The 21193-nt window shown below is 43.4% G+C and overlaps 1 protein-coding gene across 2 annotated transcripts in view; it reads left to right on the top strand.

Annotated features, from left to right (window-relative positions):
- LOC115201233 (lethal(2) giant larvae protein homolog 2) overlaps positions 1-19093 on the top strand; it is a 30245-nt gene extending 11152 nt beyond the window's left edge. The window contains exons 5-27 of one of the 2 annotated variants that reach the window (XM_029764686.1): positions 909-1024; positions 1313-1471; positions 1636-1798; positions 1882-2014; positions 2155-2209; positions 2347-2501; positions 2584-2795; positions 8239-8306; positions 8476-8629; positions 8867-8971; positions 9496-9591; positions 9734-9930; positions 10059-10206; positions 10355-10502; positions 15304-15420; positions 15535-15701; positions 15842-16106; positions 16244-16394; positions 16501-16523; positions 16790-16837; positions 17168-17210; positions 17293-17351; positions 17462-19093. In XM_029764686.1, coding sequence (XP_029620546.1) covers positions 909-1024; positions 1313-1471; positions 1636-1798; positions 1882-2014; positions 2155-2209; positions 2347-2501; positions 2584-2795; positions 8239-8306; positions 8476-8629; positions 8867-8971; positions 9496-9591; positions 9734-9930; positions 10059-10206; positions 10355-10502; positions 15304-15420; positions 15535-15701; positions 15842-16106; positions 16244-16394; positions 16501-16523; positions 16790-16837; positions 17168-17210; positions 17293-17350 — 2781 coding nt within the window. In that variant the 3' untranslated portion in view covers position 17351; positions 17462-19093. The remainder of the gene's footprint in view (positions 1-908; positions 1025-1312; positions 1472-1635; positions 1799-1881; positions 2015-2154; positions 2210-2346; positions 2502-2583; positions 2796-8238; positions 8307-8475; positions 8630-8866; positions 8972-9495; positions 9592-9733; positions 9931-10058; positions 10207-10354; positions 10503-15303; positions 15421-15534; positions 15702-15841; positions 16107-16243; positions 16395-16500; positions 16524-16789; positions 16838-17167; positions 17211-17292; positions 17352-17461) is intronic. The other variant, XM_029764687.1, reaches the window with a different exon arrangement.
- The last annotated feature ends 2100 nt before the right edge of the window (positions 19094-21193 follow it).

The raw sequence follows: 21193 nt of genomic DNA, 5'->3' as shown, positions 1-21193 counted from the left end.
AATCCAATCGGGCTGGGCGATATGGCCAAAATGTTAGAGTATATTACATATTTTCAAATAATTACTATTTTATGATTTTGTATAATTAAAAAACATGAGCTGGCACACACCCAGAAAAATAGTTTGTGTGGAGGTGCTGACTAATGGCGAATAAACTGTCAAAATAAAGTTGCACACTCCATATATAAAGTCCCAGTAATTTATTGGTTATTTACCACCGTTTCGGCATCACTGTGCCTTCCTTGGGGTAATGTCATGAATACTTGAACCAGATTATGTAGACAAACAGCACTATAACTAGCTACGTTTACTCCGACAAAGTACATTTATTTGCTAACTAACTATTAGAATTAGCGGCTAACAGGATTTAGGCCCCCTTGCTAAGACAAACTAGCCTTTTGCAGATGTAAGAAACACAAGCTAATGGTGTAATTCTGGAATGTTAGTGGATTTATATTAAGAAGCAAAATGAACACAGCATTGTTGTCATCAACATTGTTGCTCGTGCTGTATTAACCATGCAGACTGAACGCAAGTGGCTCGTAGTCGAGAAACCACAAATGTGCTCCTTGAGTGACGGGACGGGCCTAGTTCTGTGTGGAAAGCAACGTGGAGAGAGATGACTCAAGTAGCGACTTAAACTATAAAATGGACCTTACACACTGCGTGTCACATTTAACAAACCGAACATTCAAATAATGTTATAGAAAGTAACATTAAAAACCCAAACTGGTCCGTGCATCAATACCGCAAAATACAGTATACCGCCTAGCCCTAGAATCCAATATGTGGATCTAATTATTGCTGGAAATGTTAGTAGTAAAGCTGTGGCTAACAGCCCCAAAACGTCCTGACAGTCATAATGTCTTAATGTCCTTTAACGTCTCTAGTTGCTCTGTATTGAACAGGTGGAGCTGGTGACTCTGTTGGATGACAACAGTCTCCACATGTGGACCCTCAGAGCTCACCATGGTGTCTCTGAGCTGCTGGAGATAGGACGCTTCACACTCACTGGACCCCCGGGGTGAGACACACTACACACCACCACCACCCCACAACTTCTTTCCTACCCCTTCTCAAACTTCCTTTTTTCTTTTCCTCACACACTTGCACTCATTGGATTGCCCTGGTAAGAGGACCCACTGTAAGACATGCACAGAACTAGAATGAGATTCTATTTCTATGGTGACATGCACACATTCAGTGGCGAACACATATGCACCTTAAATAGGATTTTTCTGTCTGCCACATTCAACCTGTTTAACTTCATCCCATCTTTCTCTCTTTCCCTCTTTCTCGTTCCCTCTATCAGTGCTCCCCCCAGTGTAACTCGTGTAACAGCGGTGCTAGCCCACTCTTCTGGGGACCTGCTGTTGCTAGGAACAGAGGGAGGACACGTGTTCGTAGTGAAGGTACCAGGCTTCAGAGAACTAGAGGAGAGGAACATCAGCCTGGAGAAAGTCACCAACGGGTACTAACAGACACTTCCTTTTCATTGAGTCATTAAATTGGAAATATTGATATCCTAAACAGACGGAAACAACTATTGATTCATGTTTAAATGCTTCCCACACACACCGACACAAACGTATTTGATCGATAATTGTGTTAAAACGGAACTCCCTCATTCCGTAGTGTACCAGAGGAGTACGGAGGTCGTAGGAGCCTGGAGCATGTCGAGTCCTTACAGGAGAATCCCGTCAACCCACTCCAGGTTCTGATTGGCTACGGACGAGGCCTCATGGTCATCTGGGACCTGGACAGCCAATCAGCCGTCAAACACATCCCCGCTACACAGGTATACAATGTGTGTGTCTGTGTGTTGGTGTCTGGACGTCGAGAGCTCTGATCTTGACTCCCTGTTTGGTTGTGCGTTCGTAGCAACTGGAGAGCGTGTGGTGGATGGAGGACGGTGGCCATGTTCTCAGTTCCCATAGCGACGGCAGCTACTGCCGCTGGAAGGTGGCTGGGGATGACCCACAGAGCGAGCAGGAGAAGTCCGAAGTACCGTACGGTGAGGACCCCCAAAAAGTCAACACCACGTTCCTCTCTGTGGAAGCTGATAAAACACAGCAACGGGGATAATGTTATTGATTGAATGGTGACTAGGTTAATTGATGTTTTGATAAATTGATTTGTCTCTCTCCTCTGCAGGCCACTTCCCCTGTAAGGCCATCTCTAAAATCATCCAGCTGCCGACAGAACAGGGGTGAGTGAGTCTCTTTTTCTTCTCCCTCACTCTGCCTGCTCTGTCAATTCATATTTCACATCCTTCATTCTTACACATGAATCCATCTGTAAATGTTTTTTAACCTGGTTCTCCTTTTCCTGTATGTCTATATCCAGGCCTCCGTTCCTGTTCCTCAGTGGTGGCATGCCCCGGGCCAGCTACGGAGACAGACACTGTATCAGTGTGATCCACAGTAAAACACACGTGGCTCTGGACTTCACCTCCAGAATCATCGACTTCTTTGTCATCAGAGACGGACCAGACCATACAGGTAGAAAGGCAGGGGGATACACGCGCGCACACACAGGTTCAGAAACACATACACACAGGCTAACCCTTCTCTCTCTGTCCAGGCGACCCCAGTGCATTGGTGGTCTTAGTAGAGGAGGAGTTGGTAGTGATAGATCTTCAGACTGAAGGGTGGCCAGTCATCCAGACTCCGTACCTGGTCCCTCTCCACTGCTCTGCCATCACCTGCTCCCACCATGTCTCTGCTATACCCCTGAAGCTGTGGGAGAGGGTCCTGTCTGCCGGAGCGTTGCAGAACACACACTACTCTAAGAAGGTAGGTGACACACACACACACTGCCCAAGCAAGTTCCTGTACCACACACAATCAAAATTTCACTCCACACTGCCCTCACCAAGGAATACCTATGTAGAATGCTGTTCATTGACTACAGCTCAGCGTTCAACACCATTGTTCCCTCGAAGCTCGTCACCAAGCTTAGGACCCTGGGACTGAACACCTTCCTCTGCAACTGTATCCTGGACTTCCTGATGGGCCGCCCCCAGGTGGTGAGGGTAGGCAACATCACCTCTGCAACGCTGACCCTCAACACGTGGGCCAATCAGGGGTGTGTGCGCTTATTCCCCTTCTGTAATCCCTGTTCACCACGACTGTGGCCACGCGAGACGCCAATACAATTAAGTTTGCTGACGACACAGCGGTGGTATGCCTGATCACCGGTGGCGACGAGACAGCCTACAGCTGGGATCATAAACTATATTCAGCCGCAGGCCAATTTCTTCTTGAGCGTTTGTTCGGGTGGGGCCCAGAACGTGATCACAAATTATTTGTAGACTGCAAATTGACCACAAGAAGCCCAAACAGAGATGTTTCCCCAAATCATAATCATTTTAACCCTTTCTTACATTTGTATACGATCACGTCTCTCTATTATGCATGGGAATATTTGGGAACAGATTTCTTAAATTGAAGTCACTTGAAGCTGATTTTCTGGTGTTTTTACAGTCCTACAATGACAATCCCCCACCAAAAACTTTTGGGGACAAATAATAATGCCAGTGCCAGGACAACAAGTTCCTCTGGTGTCCAAATCACTAAGAACTTAAATGGTCTGCTCACAGTCGTGAAGAAGGTGCATCATCCCTCAAAACGTTGTACAGGGCACCATTGAGAGCATCTTGACTGGCTGCATCACTGCTTGGTATGACAACTACACTGCCCTCAGGGTGGTATGGACAGACCAGTACATCACTGGGACCAAGTTCCCTGCCGTCCAATACCTCTCAAGTGGCGTGAAGGGAAGGACCGGAAAATTGTTCAAGACTTCAGCCACTCAATCCATACTGTTCTGTCTGTTTCTGCACAGCAAGCAGTACCAGAGCAACAAGTCTGTCACAAACAGGCCCCAAGCCATAAGACGGCTAAATGACTAACAAAATGGCTGCACTGACGATCTGCATTGACCCTTCTATTTTATAAGAGTTTTTGCCCTGACTATATATATATATATATATATATATATATATATATATATATATATATATATATATATATATATATATATATATATATATATATATATATATATATATATATATATATGCGCGCGCGCACACACTTAATTTGCTCACACACACTTACATACAATCATCATACGCTGCCACTACTGTTAATTATATTGTATATCCTGATGCCTAGTCACCTAACCCCTATACATACAGTACCATTCAAAAGTTTAGACACACCTACTCATTTTGCTGTGTTTTTTTGCTGTGTGGTTCTACTGTTTTCTACATTGTAGAATAATAGTGAAGACATCAACACTATGAAATAACACATATCGAATCATGTAGAACCAAAAAAGTATTTTGGATTCTTCAAAGAAGCCACCCTTCGCTGTGATGACAACTTTGCTCACTCTTGGCATTCTCGCAACCAGCTCCACCTGGAAGGCTTTTCCAGTGGTCTTGAAGGAGTTCCCACATATGCTGAGCACTTGTTGGCTTCTTTTCCTTCACTCTGCGGTCCAACTCATCCCAAACCATCTCAATTGGGTTGAGGTCTGGTGATTGTGGAGGCCAGGTCATCTGATGCAGCATTCCATCACTCTCCTTCTTGGTCAAATAGCCCTTACACAGCCTAAAAACAAATGATAGTCCCACTAAGGGCGGCAGGGTAGCCTAGTGGTTAGAGCGTTGAGCTAGTAACCAAAAGGTTGCATGTTCGAATCCCTGAGCTGACAAGGTACAATCTGTCGTTCTGCCCCTGAACAAGGCAGTTAACCCACTCTTCCTAGGCTGACATTGAAAATAAGAATTTGTTCTTAACTGACTTGCCTAGTTAAATAAAGGTAAAATAAAAAATTTAAAAAGCCCAAACAAGATGGGATGATGTATCGCTGCATAATGCTGGTTTGTGGCCTTGAATTCTAAATAAATCACAGACCGTGTAACCAGCAAAGCATCATCACACCAGCCACTTCACGGTGGGAACCACCCATGTGAAGATCATCCATTCACCTACTCTGCACCTGAACAAAGACATGGCGGTTGGAACCAAAAATCTCACATTTGGACTCATCAGACCAAAAGACAGATTTCCACCGGTCTGATGTCCATTGCTCATGTTTCTTGTCCCAAGCAAGTCTCTTCTTCTTAATGGTATCCTTTTAGTAGTGGTTTATTTGCAGCAGTTTGACCACGATGGCCTGATTCACGCAGTCTCCTCTGAAAAATTGATGTTGATTTGTCTGTTACTTGTACCATGAAGCACTTATTTGGGCTCGAGTTTCTGAGGCTGGTAACTTTAATGAACTTATCCTCTGCAGCAGAGGTAACTGTGGGTCTTCCTTTCCTGTGGCACTCCTCATGATTACCAGTTACATTATAGTGCTTGATGGGTTTTTGCAACTGCACTTGAAGAAACTTTGAAAGTTCTTGACATTTTCTGGATTGATTGACCTTCCTCTTAAAGTAATGAAGGACTGTTTATCTTATTTGAGCTGTTGCCATAATCTGGACTTCGTCTTTTACCAAATTGTATTATATATTTTTTACTTTATTTAACTAGGCAACTCAATAGGGCTATCTTCTGTATACCACCCCTACTTGTCACAACACAACTAATTGGCTCAAACGCATTTACCTCTTAAGGATCGAACGCTTTTTTTTTTTTTTTTTTTTCAATTTTCTCCTAAAATGACACCCAAATCTAACTGCTTGATGCTCAGGACCTGAAGCAAGGATATGTGTATTTTTGATACCATTTGAAAGGAAACACTAGGAAGTTTGGAAATGTGAAATGAATGTAGGAGAATATAACACATTAGATCTGGTAAAAGATAATACAAAGAAAAACCTGATTTTAGAAATGTAATTTTTTTTATAAATTGGTACCCATATCTTTGAAATACAAGAGGCTATAATGTAAACTCAGCAAAAAAAGAAGCGTCCCTTTTTCAGGACCCTATCTTTGAAAGAATTCATAAAAATCCAAATAACTTCACATATCTTCATTGTAAAGGGTTTAAATACTGTTTCCCATGCTTGTTCAATGAACCATAAACAATTAATGAACATGCACCTGTGGAACGGTCGTTAAGACACAAGCAGCTTACAGACGGTCAGTTCTGAAAACTTAGGACACTGAAGAGGCCTTTCTACTGACCCTGAAAAACACAAAAAGAAAGATGCCCAGGGTCCCTGCTCATCTGCGTGAACGTGCCTTAGGCATGCTGCAAGGAGGCATGAGGACTGCAGATGTGGCCAGGGCAATAAATTGCAATGTCTGTACTGTGAGACGCCTAAGACGGCGCTACAGGGAGACAGGACGGACAGCTGATCGTCCTCGCAGTGGCAGACCACGTGTAACAACACCTGCACAGGATCAGTACATCCGAACATCACACCTGCGGGACAGGTACAGGATGGCAACAACTGCCTGAGTTACACCAGGAACGCACAATCCCTCCATCAGTGCTCAGACTGTCCGCAATAGGCTGAGAGAGGCTGGACTGAGGGCTTGTAGGCCTGTTGTAAGGCATGACATCACCGACAACAATGTCGCCTATGGGCACAAACCCACCGTAGCTGGACCAGGCAGGACTGGCAAAAAGTGCTCTTCTCTGACAAGTTGCGGTTTTGTCTCACCAGGGGTGATGGTCGGATTCACGTTTATCGTCGAAGGAATGCGCGTTACACCGAGGCCTGTACTCTGGAGCGGGATCGATTTTGGAGGTGGAGGGTCCGTCATGGTCTGGGGCGGTGTGTCACAGCATCATCGGACTGCGCTTGTTGTCATTGCAGGGAATGTCAATGCTGTGCATTACAGGGAAGACATCCTCCTCCCTCATGTGGTATCCTTCCTGCATGCTCATCCTGACATGACCCTCCAGCATGACAATGCCACCAGCCATACTGCTCGTTCTGTGCATGATTTCCTGCAAGACAGTAATGTCAGTGTTCTGCCATGGCCAGCGACGAGCCCAGATCTCAATCCCATTGAGCACGTCTGGGACCTGTTGGAATCGGAGGGTGAGGGCTAGGGCCATTCCCCCCCAGAAATGTCCGGGAACTTGCAGGTTACTTGGTGGAAGAGTGGTAACATCTCACAGCAAGAACTGGCAAATCTGGTGCTGTCAAGAGGATATGCGCTGCTGTACTTTATCTGGTGTGGCCACCAGCTGCATTCTGACTGTTACTTTTGATTTTGACCCCCCTTTGTTCAGGGACACATTAGTCCATTTCTGTCACATGTCTGTGGAACTTGTTCAGTTTGTCAGTTGTTGAATCTTATGTTCATACAAATATTTACACATGTTAAGTTTGCTGGGGAGAAACGCAGTTAACAGTGAGGACGTTTCATTTTTTGCTGAGTTTATATTCCAGGCCAGGCGCAATTTTTAGATTTTGGCCACTAGAATGGCAGCAGTGTATTTTTGAAGTTCTAGACTCATTCAATGAACCATTGCATATCTGTTCAAAATGTATCAAGACTGCCCAAATGTGCCCTATTTGTTTATTAATAACGTTTCATGTTCAAAACTGTGCACTCTCCTCAAACAATAGCATGGTATTATTTCACTGTAATAGCTACTGTAAATTGGACACTGCAGTTAGATTAACAAGAATTTAAGCTTTCTGCCCATATCAGATATGTCTGTCCTGGGAGTTTTTTTTGTTGCATACAACTTCATGCTAATCGCATTAGCCTACGTTAGCTCAACCGTGCCATTGGAAGGAGACACACACACACACACCGATCCCGTAGAGTTTTTAAGAAGGAAAAAAAATCCCAAATTAACTTTTAACAAGGCACACCTGTTAATTTAAATGTATACCAGGTGATTACCTCATGAAGCTGGTTATTACATGATTCCATGTGTTATTTCATAGTTTTGATGTCTTCACTATTATGGAAACTTTTGACTGGTACTGTATCCCTGCACATTGTAAATATGGTATTGGCACTGACCCTGTATATAGCTAGCTTACTTCGTGTTCTTTCTATTTTTGTTTTTTATATATATATATATATATATATACACATTTTCTACTTTATATTACTACTGATATTGGTTACTGCATTGTTGGGAAAGTGCTTGCAAGAAAGGCATTCCATTGTACTTGTGCATGTGAAAATACAATCTGGAAACTAGAGTTGATGGAGCACAAATTGAATTGACCTCAATTCTTTCTCTTGCTTTCATCCTATTTTAAAAAAATTGTTGCACCCCCCCATTCTCTCTCCCTCCATCCAGCCGTGGCCTATGACAGGAGGACAGAACCTGGCTCCAGACCCCCCTCAGAGAGACTTACTGCTCACAGGGTCGGTAGACATTCACAGCTCGTTCATTTCTTTTCAGAGACCTCATTTCAGTGCATGTTATGATATACATTTAATGTTGCTGTTTGGAGACTGTGAACAGGGTTTCAAAGAGTTAGTCATGTTTTTGTTCCCCTGATTTGTTGATCCTCACAAATGTAATCTCTCACAGGCACGAGGACGGTACGGTGCGTTTCTGGGATGCGTCGGGGGTGTGTCTGTACCCCATGTACAAGCTGAGCACGGCAGGGGTGTTCCTCACTGACTCAGACCCCAATGACAACCTGAACCAGGGCACAGAGGGAGAGTGGCCACCTTTCAGAAAGGTGTGTGTGTGTGTGTGTGTGTGTGTGTGTGTGTATATAAGTAACATGTAAAGAGTTTCCACCATTCGGCTGTGTGTATAATCACATACAGGGAGCACAAAGGTATAGTGGAGTCCCTGTAGACAAGGTGTAGGTGTGTTTTGTGAGGGAGAATGTGTCTAGTGAGACAGAATAGAAAGCCGATTCACACACTGAGACAGTGTATGAAACGTGTCCCCATCCTCTTCTCCCCTCCAGGTGGGTTGTTTTGACCCGTACAGTGACGACCCTCGTCTCGGCATTCAGAAGATCCACCTGTGTAAATACAGCGGCTACCTGACTGTAGCTGGCACTGCTGGACAGGTGAGTTTACCAATGGAAAACCAACCACTACTCCCTCTGGTGGCCAGTTAGCCTAACTGCCGTGTCAGACATTTTTGGACATTACTGGTATAAATCCAGTCTGTTTTTGTCTTAATTTTACGTTCTTTGGCACGTTCTTTTCCTGAGGGTATTTGGGTCACGGACGGTCACGCATTCAGTGAACGACACATTTTCCAGACCCAGTCATGGCTGCATAGCTCTCTAGTCATTATATAATGTAGTATGATAAATAAGCCACCTCTTTAATCAGAATGTGTGGACATTTTAAAGTGATCTCATTCTTTATAGAGCCCCGGATCATCACCGGGAACTCTTTTTCCCCTCTTTATATTATCATCTGTCATTAATTATTAGAGGGTGGTCTGATTTAGTTGGCTGGCACACACACTAAGAGATGTGAATGTCTGAGTGGTTCATATAAGTGTTCGATAACACTGCCTGTTGGTCCAAAACAATACATGTGATGTTACGGTCTGTCCGTCTCTCACCTCTCCCCTCCATAGATCCTGGTGTTAGAGCTGAATGATGAGGCAGCAGAACAGACTGTGGAGGCCACCGTAGCAGACCTGCTACAGGGACAGGAGGGCTTCCGCTGGAAGGTAAACGACAACAAATGACAAACAAGAAAATTACATTAGGAGTGTGTTTAAAAACTGCAGTGCAATTTTGATTTAATTGGATTTCGGTTAGTGTAAAGAAAAGGGTGATCAATACTTTTCTGTAACCGTCTCTCCATGTCAGGGCCACACGCGTCTGGAGGTGAGGGAGGAGCCGGTGACGTTCCCCCCAGGTTTCCAGCCCTTTGCCCTGGTCCAGTGTCAGCCTCCGGCCGTGGTCACTGCCCTCACCCTGCACTCTGAGTGGAAACTAGTAACATTCGGGACCAGCCACGGCTTCGGACTCTACGACTACCAGCAGAAAAACAACGTTCTCGTCAGGTAAGTGCGTGGGGGGGGCGCGTGTTGAGTGTTTGCATGTTTCTGCCTGTATGACTTCAAAATAACGGAAGGTAATGGAGATGGTATATAGACGTGTGTGTTAACCCTTTCCTGTCACTCTCCTGTAGGTGTACTCTGAACCCCAGTGACCAGCTGGCTATGGAAGGTCCTCTGTCTAGAGTGAAGAGCATTAAGAAGTCTCTCCGCCAGTCCTTCAGAAGGATCAGGCGCAGCCGAGTGTCGCTACGCAAACACCACGTCAACAACGCAGCTAAGGTAAACGACTACAAAAATGTCTTCTTGGGTCCCAATATTGACTGCATAAATCTTAATAGAAAGTTCCTAAAGATAAACATTTTTTTGTGCGGTTTGCTTCTGCATTCATCTCCAACCCAGTGTATCTAAAACAGGCTTCTGTCTCTAGTTGCAGCAGGCCAATGCTCGTCTAGAGGCAGAGCTAGCTGAGATGGAGTTGGCGCCCGTCCAGAGAAAGATAGAGCCTCGATCCCCTGACGACTCCTTCACCGGCCTCGTGCGCACGCTATACTTCGCTGACACCTTCCTTTCAGACAGTAAGTCACACTAACGGTTTTGACTTGACTCTTGAGGTTAGTTTTAGTCAGTGGTACCCACTTTCACCTGAAAGTCACCCAGTAAAATGCTACTTGAGAAGTCTGAGACTTTTTTTGGTGTTAAATCTACTTAAGTATCCAAAGTAAATGTAATTGCTAAAATATACCTAAGTATCAAAATAAGTTTAAATACCTTATTAAGCAAACCAGACGGCATCATTTTCTTGTTTTTATTTTACGGATAGCCAGGGACATTCAAACACTCAGACATCATTTACAAACGCCAGATCAGAGGTAGTAGATGGCCAGGGATGTTCACCTGGTAAGTGCTTGAATTGGACTGTTTTCTTGTCCTGCTAAGCATTCAAAATGTAATGATTACTTTTGGGTGTCAGGGATAATCTATGGAGTAAAAATGTATTTTCTTTTGGAATGTAGTGGAGTAAAAGTTGTCATTTAATTAGTAAAGTACACAGACCCCCCCTCCCCCAAAACTACTTAAGTAGTACCTCAAAAGTATTTTTACTTAATTTACAGCACTGGTTTTAGTTAGGGGGTGCCAGGTAGATCGTGCCAGCAGAGAAATTTTTGATTTCTCCTTTCTGTTTGTGATTTGGTCTCATCGCTTGTCAAGTATAGACCAATACAAAGGACTCATGAAAAAGTCAGTCGTGGAATATAAACTTTTCATAAACCCATTACATTGAAAGAAATAACTCCAAAACAATAGGTCATTTTGCGTTTTTGTATTATCACAAACTATCAGTCACAAAATAATTATAACTTAGGTTCCTCAGGAAACGTTCTGTATCTCTGGCTTAAAAATATTTCAAGTGAACCTATTTGATCTCAGTCTCTCAATGTTCATCAACAAGCGGTGTGTAAAACCTGTCCCATTCAGAAAACCCATAAACACTTGTCCCCACAACAATACAAATGATTAGGATTCACAATATATTATTCCCCAACAACTCTTAGTAACCAAACAAATACGTGGTAGATCACAATGAAAATAAGTGAAATACTGTATGTTAAGTTGACAGTTGAGTCTGAATCAATCCGATCCAACAGTAGAACTCAAGTGGAGAACAACAGATCAACTGAGATTTTCCTGTCATTCCAATCCGTTTAGGAATGTTGGTGGCGTTTTAGCTTTTGTTCAGACACGGCTGTAGTGCACTTTTGAGTTCAAAACAAAGGTACAGTGCCTTAAGTATTTACACCCCTTGTATTTTTACATATTGTCTTAGTGTGAATTTACACACACTACCCCGTAATGTCAGTGGAATTATGTTTTTAGAAATGTTTACAAATTAATAAAAAATTAAAAGCTGGAATGTCTTGAGTCAAGTATTCAACCCCTTGCATGCACTCAGTGGTTAACATGATTTTTGAATCACTATCTCATCTCTGTACTATCTATCTGTAAGGTCCCTCATTCGAGCAGTGAATTTCAAACACAGATTCAACCACATAGACCAGGGAGGGTTTCCAATGCCTTGCAAAGAAGGGCACCTATTTGGTATATGAGTAAAAATAATCAAAAGCAGACATTGAATATCCCTTTGGATGTTGTAGTTTTTAATTACCCTTTGGATGTTGTATCAAAACACCCAGTCACTACAAAGATACAGGCGTCCTTCCTAACTCAGTTACGATAGAGGAAGGAAACCGCTCAGGAATTTTACCATGAGGCCAAAGGTGACTTTAAAACAGAGTTGAATGGCTGTGATAGAAGAAAACAGAGGATGGCTCAACAACATTGTAGTTACTCTACAATACTAACCTCATTCATCCTGTTTGCAACAAGGCACTGAAGTAATACTGTAAAAAATGTGGCAAAGCATTTACATGTTTGTCCTTAATACAAAGTGTTATGTTTGGGGCGAAACCAATACAAAAAATTACTGAGTAAGGCTTAACACTGGTAACCCAGGAAATGATCATCTTCCCCCAACGTCAGACTAATGCAATTCCATAAAATACACAACATGCGCAGCCGAGGCAAAAAATCGAATTGTACATTATCCAAACAGGTTGTCCCATGGAAGCCTTTAGCCTAGTGTATTAACTAAACACAAAGTTGCCATAAATTGAAAGCCTAGACACTTCCGGACTCTGGGGGGGGCAGATTTTATTGACTGAAACTGGTGTTGAGAACAACGTGGTGTAGGCGGGTGGCAGCGGAGTGAGGAGAAAGGGAGGAAAACTCACCTTAGTTATAATAAACTGAGTGGTGAAAATATTGGAGCTGGTGTCCACATACTTTTGGTCATTTAGTGTATTTAGTTACCGTAATTTCCGGACTATTAAGCGAACCTGAATATAAGCCGCACCCACTGAATTTAAATGATTTTTTTTTTTTAACATAAATAAGCCGCACATGTCTATAAGCCGCAGGTGCCTACCGGTATATTGAACAAATTAACTTTACACAGGCTTTAATGAAACACGGCTTGTAACAAAAATAAATAGGCTTTAACGAAACACGGCTTGTAACAAAAAATAAAAAATTAGCAGTAAGCTTTAGTTGTCTTTTTGCACTGAGTCAATTCCTCACGCTGCTGTTTCCAACGTCTTATCATCGACTCATTAAGACCAAGCTCCCGTGCAGCAGCTCTTTCCTTTTCCAACAGCCAGATCAATCGCCTTCAACTTGAAAGCTGCATCATATGCATTTTTAATCTAAACGGTAAACAAAAAAGTTGTTTGACCTTAACCCGTTCGGCAATTTCATTGGTCTAATGAAAGCTTCATGCCGCCAAAAAACGGAGCACGTCACAGAATGTGTTTTTTTGGAGAGAAAAAAATTGAAAGCGGGAAAAATCCATATTAGCCGCGTCATTGTTTAAGCCGCGAGGTTCAAAGCCTGGGAAAAAAGTTGCGGCTTATAGTCCGGAATTAACGGTAATTGATCTCCGGCAGACAAGTAGTAGTGGTAGGTAATTCATTTTCTCATCTATCACGGATCAGAAACATTTAGCATTCGATACTGTAGCCTAAATCAATTGTTAGTTATCGACTCACGAGCATAGGCTATTTTCCTAAAGTCCCAATCCCACTGAAACCTAAAATCCTGACTCCTGTTTCGCATGAAAATACCTAACTTTATTCTGTATTTCATAGGTTGCATTATCAAAGCACATCTCACCTATGCATGTCAAAATAATGCTAGAACTTTCCCCCGCTTCTCTGCGCTGTCTCGTATTGCTGCCCATGTGAGAGCTTCTGTAGAGAATGTGTGATCAACAAACGGTATACGAGTAGATATGGATATTTCTTTTTAGTAAACTGTTACTTTGATATTCAAGCAATTTTCTCTCTTCTCCCCATTATTCATGAGTTGATCTGATATATGTATAATCATCAACTTGATTTAGCCAAGTAGGAGATAGTCATTCCTTGGAGGTTATCTAACAAGCTAGGCAACTTTGGTCATTTTTACTTTTGTTAGACTGCCGTTACAAAGTTTGTATGAACGCTATAGCCTACTCTGGGTGCGCTCTGTGTCGTGATGGGGCGGCAGGTAGCCTAGTGGTTAAGAGCATTGGGCCAGTAACCGAAAGGTCGCTGGCTCAAATCCCCAAGCTGGCTAGATGAAAAATCCTTCAGCAAATTCGCTCTGTATAAGAGAGTCTGCTAAATGACTAAAATGAAAAATGCTCAATGCTCAAACGCTCAATTTATGATCAGCCTGTTTCGCAATTCACAAGAATGTCATAGGCCATCAAAGTTATTCATTACTAAGTATCAGTTTAATTTACTGTGAAATCTTTACAAAGGGGCGCAGCCAAGCCAACGTTGTGGTGCAACGCCAATCTTATTTTGGGAGAACCCTGGCAGAGTGACCACTTTCCACTGTATTTCCTGTATTGAAACTTATACAAATATTCATCCCTATTGCTGCATACCACTCTCCATATTTTAAAGCATAGTTGTGGCTACTTCATGTTATGGGTATTCTTGTAATCGTTTAGGACTGAGGAGTTTTTCATGATCAAAAATAAACTGAATGGAGCTAAGCACATGCAAAATCCTAGAGTAATACCTGGTTGTCTGCTTTCCACTAGACACTGGGAGATGAATTCACCTTTCTGCAGGACATTAACCTAAAACACAAGGCAAAATCTACACTGGAGTTGCTTACAAAGAAGACAGTGAATGTTCCTGAGTAGCCAAGTTAGCTTTGACTGTTAGAAAATCTATGGCAAGACCTGGAAATTGTCTAGCAATGATCAACAACCAATTTGACAGAGCTTGAAGAATTTTGAAAAGAATAATGGGCAAATGTTGCACAATCCAGGTGTGGAATGCTCTTAGAGACTTACCTAGAAAGACTCACCGCTGTAATTGCTGCCGAAGGTGACTAACATGTATTGACTCAGGGTTGGATACTTATCTAATTAAGAGAGCTTTTATTTTTCATAAAAGCCAACATTAGTAAAACATTATTCCATTATGACAATGTTTTTTGTGGAGTGTTGACAAAATTATAATTACATCCATTTTAATCCCACTTTGTAACACATGTTGAAAAAGTGAATGGGTGTGAATACTTTCTGAAAGCACTGAATGAATAAGCTTCAGAGCTGAGGGTTTGAAACCTTCCTCTCTCGCATCGCTGTTTTTCCGCAGCTGATGCTGGCTATTTAATTGGCAGTTAAAGGGGATGCGCAGCGTTGGGAGGAGACTCACTGAGGCGGTTCAGACTTAAATTCGGAGCTGTCACAACACACACACAGACAATGGGCAATGAAACATTTTATGACCTTTCATACTGCTCATTCCCCTCCTCATACAGGCTCCCACAACACACCCTCTCTGTGGGCAGGGACCAATGGGGGATCAGTATTCGCCTACCAGCTCCGCCTACCGCCTGTGGAACGCAGAGGAGAGGACCCTGTCACAGCACACCCTGGTGAGAACACGCATGTTCTTACACATCGCTCTCTTGCCTCCTTTGTCCACACTTCCAAAACTCTGTTTTAACAACAGACAATAAATCACAAATCCATTCTCCCACTCTCTCCAGCTAAGGAGATCCAGTTGATGCACCGTGCTCCAGTAGTGGGCATCTTGGTGTTGGATGGCCATGGTTCCCCTCTGCCTGAGCCCCTGGAGGTGGCACACGACCTGGCCCGCTCACCTGACATGCAGGGTTCACACAGCCTGCTGGTCATATCAGAGGAACAGTTCAAGGTGAGAAGACACACACTACAGCACACGCATCTTACCCACACTCATCTGATGAGGGGACATTCCTCTCCCCCCCCCCCCCAAGTGTTGATAAAGAAACACAATGTGTTTATCCTCCAAGACTATCATTTCTCTTTCTCCAGGTGTTCACCCTGCCGAAGGTGAGCGCCAAAATGAAGTTGAAGCTGACGGCCATTGACGGCTCACGCGTGCGCCGGGTGGGCGTGGCCTGGTTCGGCAGCACCCGCACGGACGACTACGGCGAGAGCGGCCTCACCGTCCTGACCAATCAGGGAGACCTCCACGTGGTGTCGTTGCCGGGGGTGAAATTGCAGGTCCAGTACCCCTGTATACGTAGGGAGGACGTCAGCGGCATCGCATCCTGCGTCTTCACCAAGCATGGACAGGGTAGGACGAGAGACACACACACACACACACACACACACACACAGTTTACATCTCACAAGCATTTGGCATTTCATGTATTCAGTTCTTTATTCCTCTCATGCCATCCGTTTTTCTTACTTGCGCTCTTTCTCCCTCAGGTTTCTACCTGATCTCTCCGTCAGAGTTTGAGCGTTTCTCTCTGTCTGCTCGCTGTGTGGTGGAGCCCCGGTCTCTAGTGGAGGTGTCCTCCCAGACACCCAGCACCACTCTGCCACGGGCGCCGCCGGACGGGGCCTCTGTGGAGCGCAGGTACACACACAGTGTATAGCTGTATTCACCATCGGCTTTGGAAGTACTGCTTTTTGGCACAATTACCTTTTCATGTTTTACTGAACAGCTGTGTCTGTCATTCCAGAAATTCCACGAGGGATGGCGTGGGTAAGATCACATGCTGTTTGTACCGCTTTAAAGAGCTAATATAGTTCTACCTATAGCTATGCAAATAATACTAAAACATGCATGCGTCTATGCCTAACAGAGTTCTTCAGCAAGCGCGCAGTATGAAATGCTCTGTTAGGCTGTCAACCTTTTTTTGCTTGTGCTGATCGGTCTGCGAACACACGATCTACACTCACTGTGTTGTCATGCGTGTGCTTCTGTGCCCTGATGTGCTGACTGCGTGCTGCGATGCTGTTCGTTTGCAGAGAGCTCTGCTAGACGTGTGATGGAGCATGCTTTGCTGAATGACGAGAGTGAGTACCACAGGAACCACCAGACAACCTTAACAGAACTTAACCTTAACCAACTCCCAACATTTGTGTGAGTGATCCCTGCGGGGATTGAACCCACAACCTTGACGTTGCTAGCGCCGTGCTCTTACCTACTGAGCCACATCGATATGTCTGCTTTGACTGTCCTGTTGGCATCCGGACGTGTAAACCCGACCTGCAGTCGGTTACATAGCCTGCTACATAGCGAACCACAACCATCCCATTGCACGTTTCATGATGACCATCCCAACTCATTGCAACTCATGTCAATCATCATTGTGTATCTGTGGTCTGACGTGTGTTTTCTTACAGCTGTGCTTCAGGAGATCCAGAAATCTCTAGAAGTAGATCAGACGTGAGTATTCACCTCTGAAATGCAACTACAAGCTCTGTTTTTCAGTGTGTTATGTAGGGACTCATTTGTGTGTTTGCTACAGGACGTTCCTGGAGAATGGGACAAGTGCTCTCGCTGGAGGGAAGGTGCTGAGCAATTGAGGTGAGTTTATGATCAGTATCATTAGCATTAATCATTATGGTGATGGAATTCAGGTTGCTCATTGTTGGTTTGCTCATCTCTTGTTTTGTCTTTCTTTCCCTGTTCTTCAGACTGAGCCAGTCATCCCTGTGCCTGAGACATCGTGGAGTCTGCCTAGAGACTCCTGACTCCTGCCTAGCGACTCCTGCTTCGCAATCTACACCAACACTATTACTACCACTACTGAACACTTGGGCCCCTAGCCCCCGGAGACTCACCCCTGACCTCTAACCCCTGACCCCTAGCATGAGAGGCTGAACCCTGGCCCCTAACCCCGAAGACTGACTCACTGGCTTTGTCACACATGGCACTCTATTCCCCAAGTAGTGCACTGCTTTTAACTAGAGCCCATAAAGGGGGGGTTGGTGTAGTGTATGAGGAACAGGGTGTCATTTGAGGGCCACCGCTATAGAGAGATGGAGGGACCACCACATGTGCCTAGGGACCAACAACTGTACTGTAATACCCCTGCTATTCTTTGAACCTCTACACCTGCCACACATTAGTAATGATCGTATGGTCATTCCGCTGACGCGCTTATCCAAAGCCACTTACAGTTCACACACACACACACACACACACACACACACACACAAGCCATATTTGCATTAAACACACCCTACTCGCTCACCCACCCCCTCCTCACGTTCCCTCCTCATCCCGACCCTGGTCACGGCATTCAGCCTTTCACCCTTGAACTCAAGCTGACCTGTGAAACTCTGATTCGTCCAGTAACAGCCCTGCCTCTGCACATCCTCGCTTGCCTTAGTCTCCTAGAGAGAGACACATATGGAGGAGGGGGAAGATATAGGGAGGAGGGGGGATGGACTTGTTTTTTTTTTTATTCCTATGATTCTTTTATTTGTAATGTAATTTTACCTGTGGTTTTGTAACCTTTTATTTTGATTCCGTGTAATTATTGGAGACGTAAAATCTAGATGGATGGGCTAAACTGTACAAGGGAGCCAAGAATTTTTTTTAATCTGTTTGATATAGTTTGTTGCCTATGCTGACAAGGCATTGTTTGGAGTGCGAGTGCAACATGGAGTATCTGTGGAATCAGTACTGTTAATTTTGAACCACACAAGGTGGTAGAACACCAGCCTGGTAGCCAGAACTATTGTTGCTTTAGCCAGCTTTTCTGCTTTAGCCAACTCAAACACATCTGACTACCAGTCTAGCAGTATAAGACCACTGTGCCGTAAAATGTCTCCCCAAGCTTTTGTTGCCAACTGACCTCCCTCCTTACCTCTCCTACCGTCCGCGCATTAATGTGTAATAACCAGTTATAACCTGACGTAGGTATTTGTCCTGTGTCGCACATGACGCTACAACTTTCTATGGTGGCTTGGTTTTTAAAATGTTATAATGTAAACCCTTTTTTTGAACACAGCAATGAGTAATGTTATTTAGGAATGTAATTTTAAGATATTGTAGTCAAATGTTTAATATATATGTACTATATGATTCTCTGCCTGTTAACGGTTAGGTGTGTTTTTAATGGGGGTTGGCTGCTATAGTCGGATCTTACAACAAAATATTTTGGTACTGTTTCTTGAAATGCTGGGTATTTTAGCATTTCTGTGGTCTCTAGAATATATTTTTGTAGTGAATGATGGAGTTTGAGAACCCTACTTTTTTGATTGATAACTTTCACACTACATAATGTCCTGCTGGAAAATGAATACATGTTTTTCACAAGAGTTCACGTGTCTGTCTTTCTTTTAAGTTTTTCATTCACTGCTTGATTGAACTACAGGATTGCTGCTTCAAGCCTCGCTCTGACTGTTCCCCACTCCACCTCAACAGTCAAAATAAAGTACATCTGATGGCTATGCACTTGGGTTATATCCTGAGCCTTGTGAGTTTGGTGCTGGCAGGTCAAGTGGATCAATTAGGGATCAGTTGTCAAACAAGCATAGCCAAGAGTCTTAATCACCATTATGGAGCAGTGCGTTGTTCACTTATTGCCTCGGTCACCATCGCTTTGCTGGAACTTTACCTCTCCTATAGGACCGCCCTCAAACACCAGGCAGCTCGAAACAATCTATGTTGGTGGAAAAAGGGAGAAATGCATTTAATTTGTCTGTTCAAATGTGCCAGAAAGCACCTTAGCCAATAGGGACTATGATGATCTATGCCAGAATGCTCTGTTCAGTTTATTGTACACATTGTAGCCAATACAGTGCCTTCACATTGATACATACCTTGCCCATAATTATAATAAATAAATTGCTTGCATATGTTTTTGTTTAAGTTATATAATGCTATTCAACTGAAAATATGATGAATTTAAGGTGAAATGGAGAAGAGGGAAAAATGGAAGGAGAGCATAGCCCTTTAATTCCAGAGCACTGATGAAATCTCTCTAAGAAGGCACTGCTCTTTCCTTCTCTCCATCTCTCTGTCCCTTGTCTGTCACCACCTATTGTCAGTGTCTCCACACACCTGCTCTCACATTTCCTCTCCCTCATTCACCAGCTGCCCATATGAATAGCTGTATATCTGAACGGACTGCCAAAGACATTTAAATTATTCAAATACTGTGTGTATGTTGTCTTTGTTTGGGGTTAAGTTGTGTGTGTGTGTGTGGTGGTTGGTCAGTGTGTGTGCGTTTGTTGTCGTTATTGGTGGGTCAATGTGTGTGTGTGTGTGTAGGTGACACCAGCACTTGAGGACAAGCAGAAACACTTCTGGACCCCCAGCCATGCCTGAGGATCACCTGAGAGGCCAGGTATGCTATATCACCCTGATACATCCCCGCACTGCGCTACCCCTGCAGGGTAGAACCATTTAGATTGACCTACAGATAAACATTGTTTAGATCTCTGCAGTGGAACTTTATCCATCTGAGATCAAACATTTATAGCCACTTAGGATGTTCTAATTTGTTTATTTTTCTATGTTATGATAATGATTACAATAAACACAACCTTAAATTGTGTTATTGCGGTAGTTAGCTATAGCAAGTCCTATGTTGTGTATTATAATATACTATCCACTATACGACAAGTATGATAGTACTGTTGTGATACTGTAGCTAATGGGGTCAGTAGCTAATCTGGCTCTCTAACCTAAGACTTGTGTGTCAAGTGGCCATCCAGGTGTAAAACGCCTGAAACCCTGTCCTTATGCTGACTGACTATGGTTGACAGACTCATTACTTGACCTGGTGCCCTTGCATTTATTTATTCATTGATCGATCTAAACCTTAATGTGTTAGCACCAGAGTAATTATGGTGCTAACAGGCAAGTTGAAGGTTTAACTGAAAACATGATAAGAAATATTTAAATGTCAATGAAATCCAAACAGTCATTTCAGGCTATTTCTTATTAAAATAAATGTGTCTTGTACGTTATTCATTCCTGTACTGTGTAACTTGAACTTATCTACCATATTCTTAGTTATGTTCCTATTCTGCAGGTAATCATTTTATTCAAACCAGAGATGAATAAAAGCTGATAGAGGACATCCTTCAGACATGTCACTTGTAAAAAGCAAAGGTAGGACCAGTAGAGAAAATGAGAGAACCAACACAGGAAAGAAACCGAAGGGAAAAGGAGAAAATCATTGTTCCAAACCACCACCTGCAGTAACAAATGGAAAAGAAACGGTAGACCAGAAAGAAGAGGTCAATGGCAATGGGAAGACTAAAAAGGGAGAGAGTAAAATGAAAAAGCAAGAGGAGAGTAGCAAGAAAAGTAAAGAGCAGACTAAACAACAGCCGAAAGAGGAGAAAGGTAAGAAACCAGTGAATGGGAAAAGTCAGAATGGTAGATCATCCCCTCAGAAGGAGAAAAGC

Source organism: Salmo trutta, chromosome 10 (genome assembly GCF_901001165.1).
Source record: "Salmo trutta chromosome 10, fSalTru1.1, whole genome shotgun sequence".
Classification (NCBI taxonomy): Eukaryota; Metazoa; Chordata; class Actinopteri; order Salmoniformes; family Salmonidae; genus Salmo; species Salmo trutta.
This window is presented reverse-complemented; position numbering and strand designations above follow the sequence as displayed.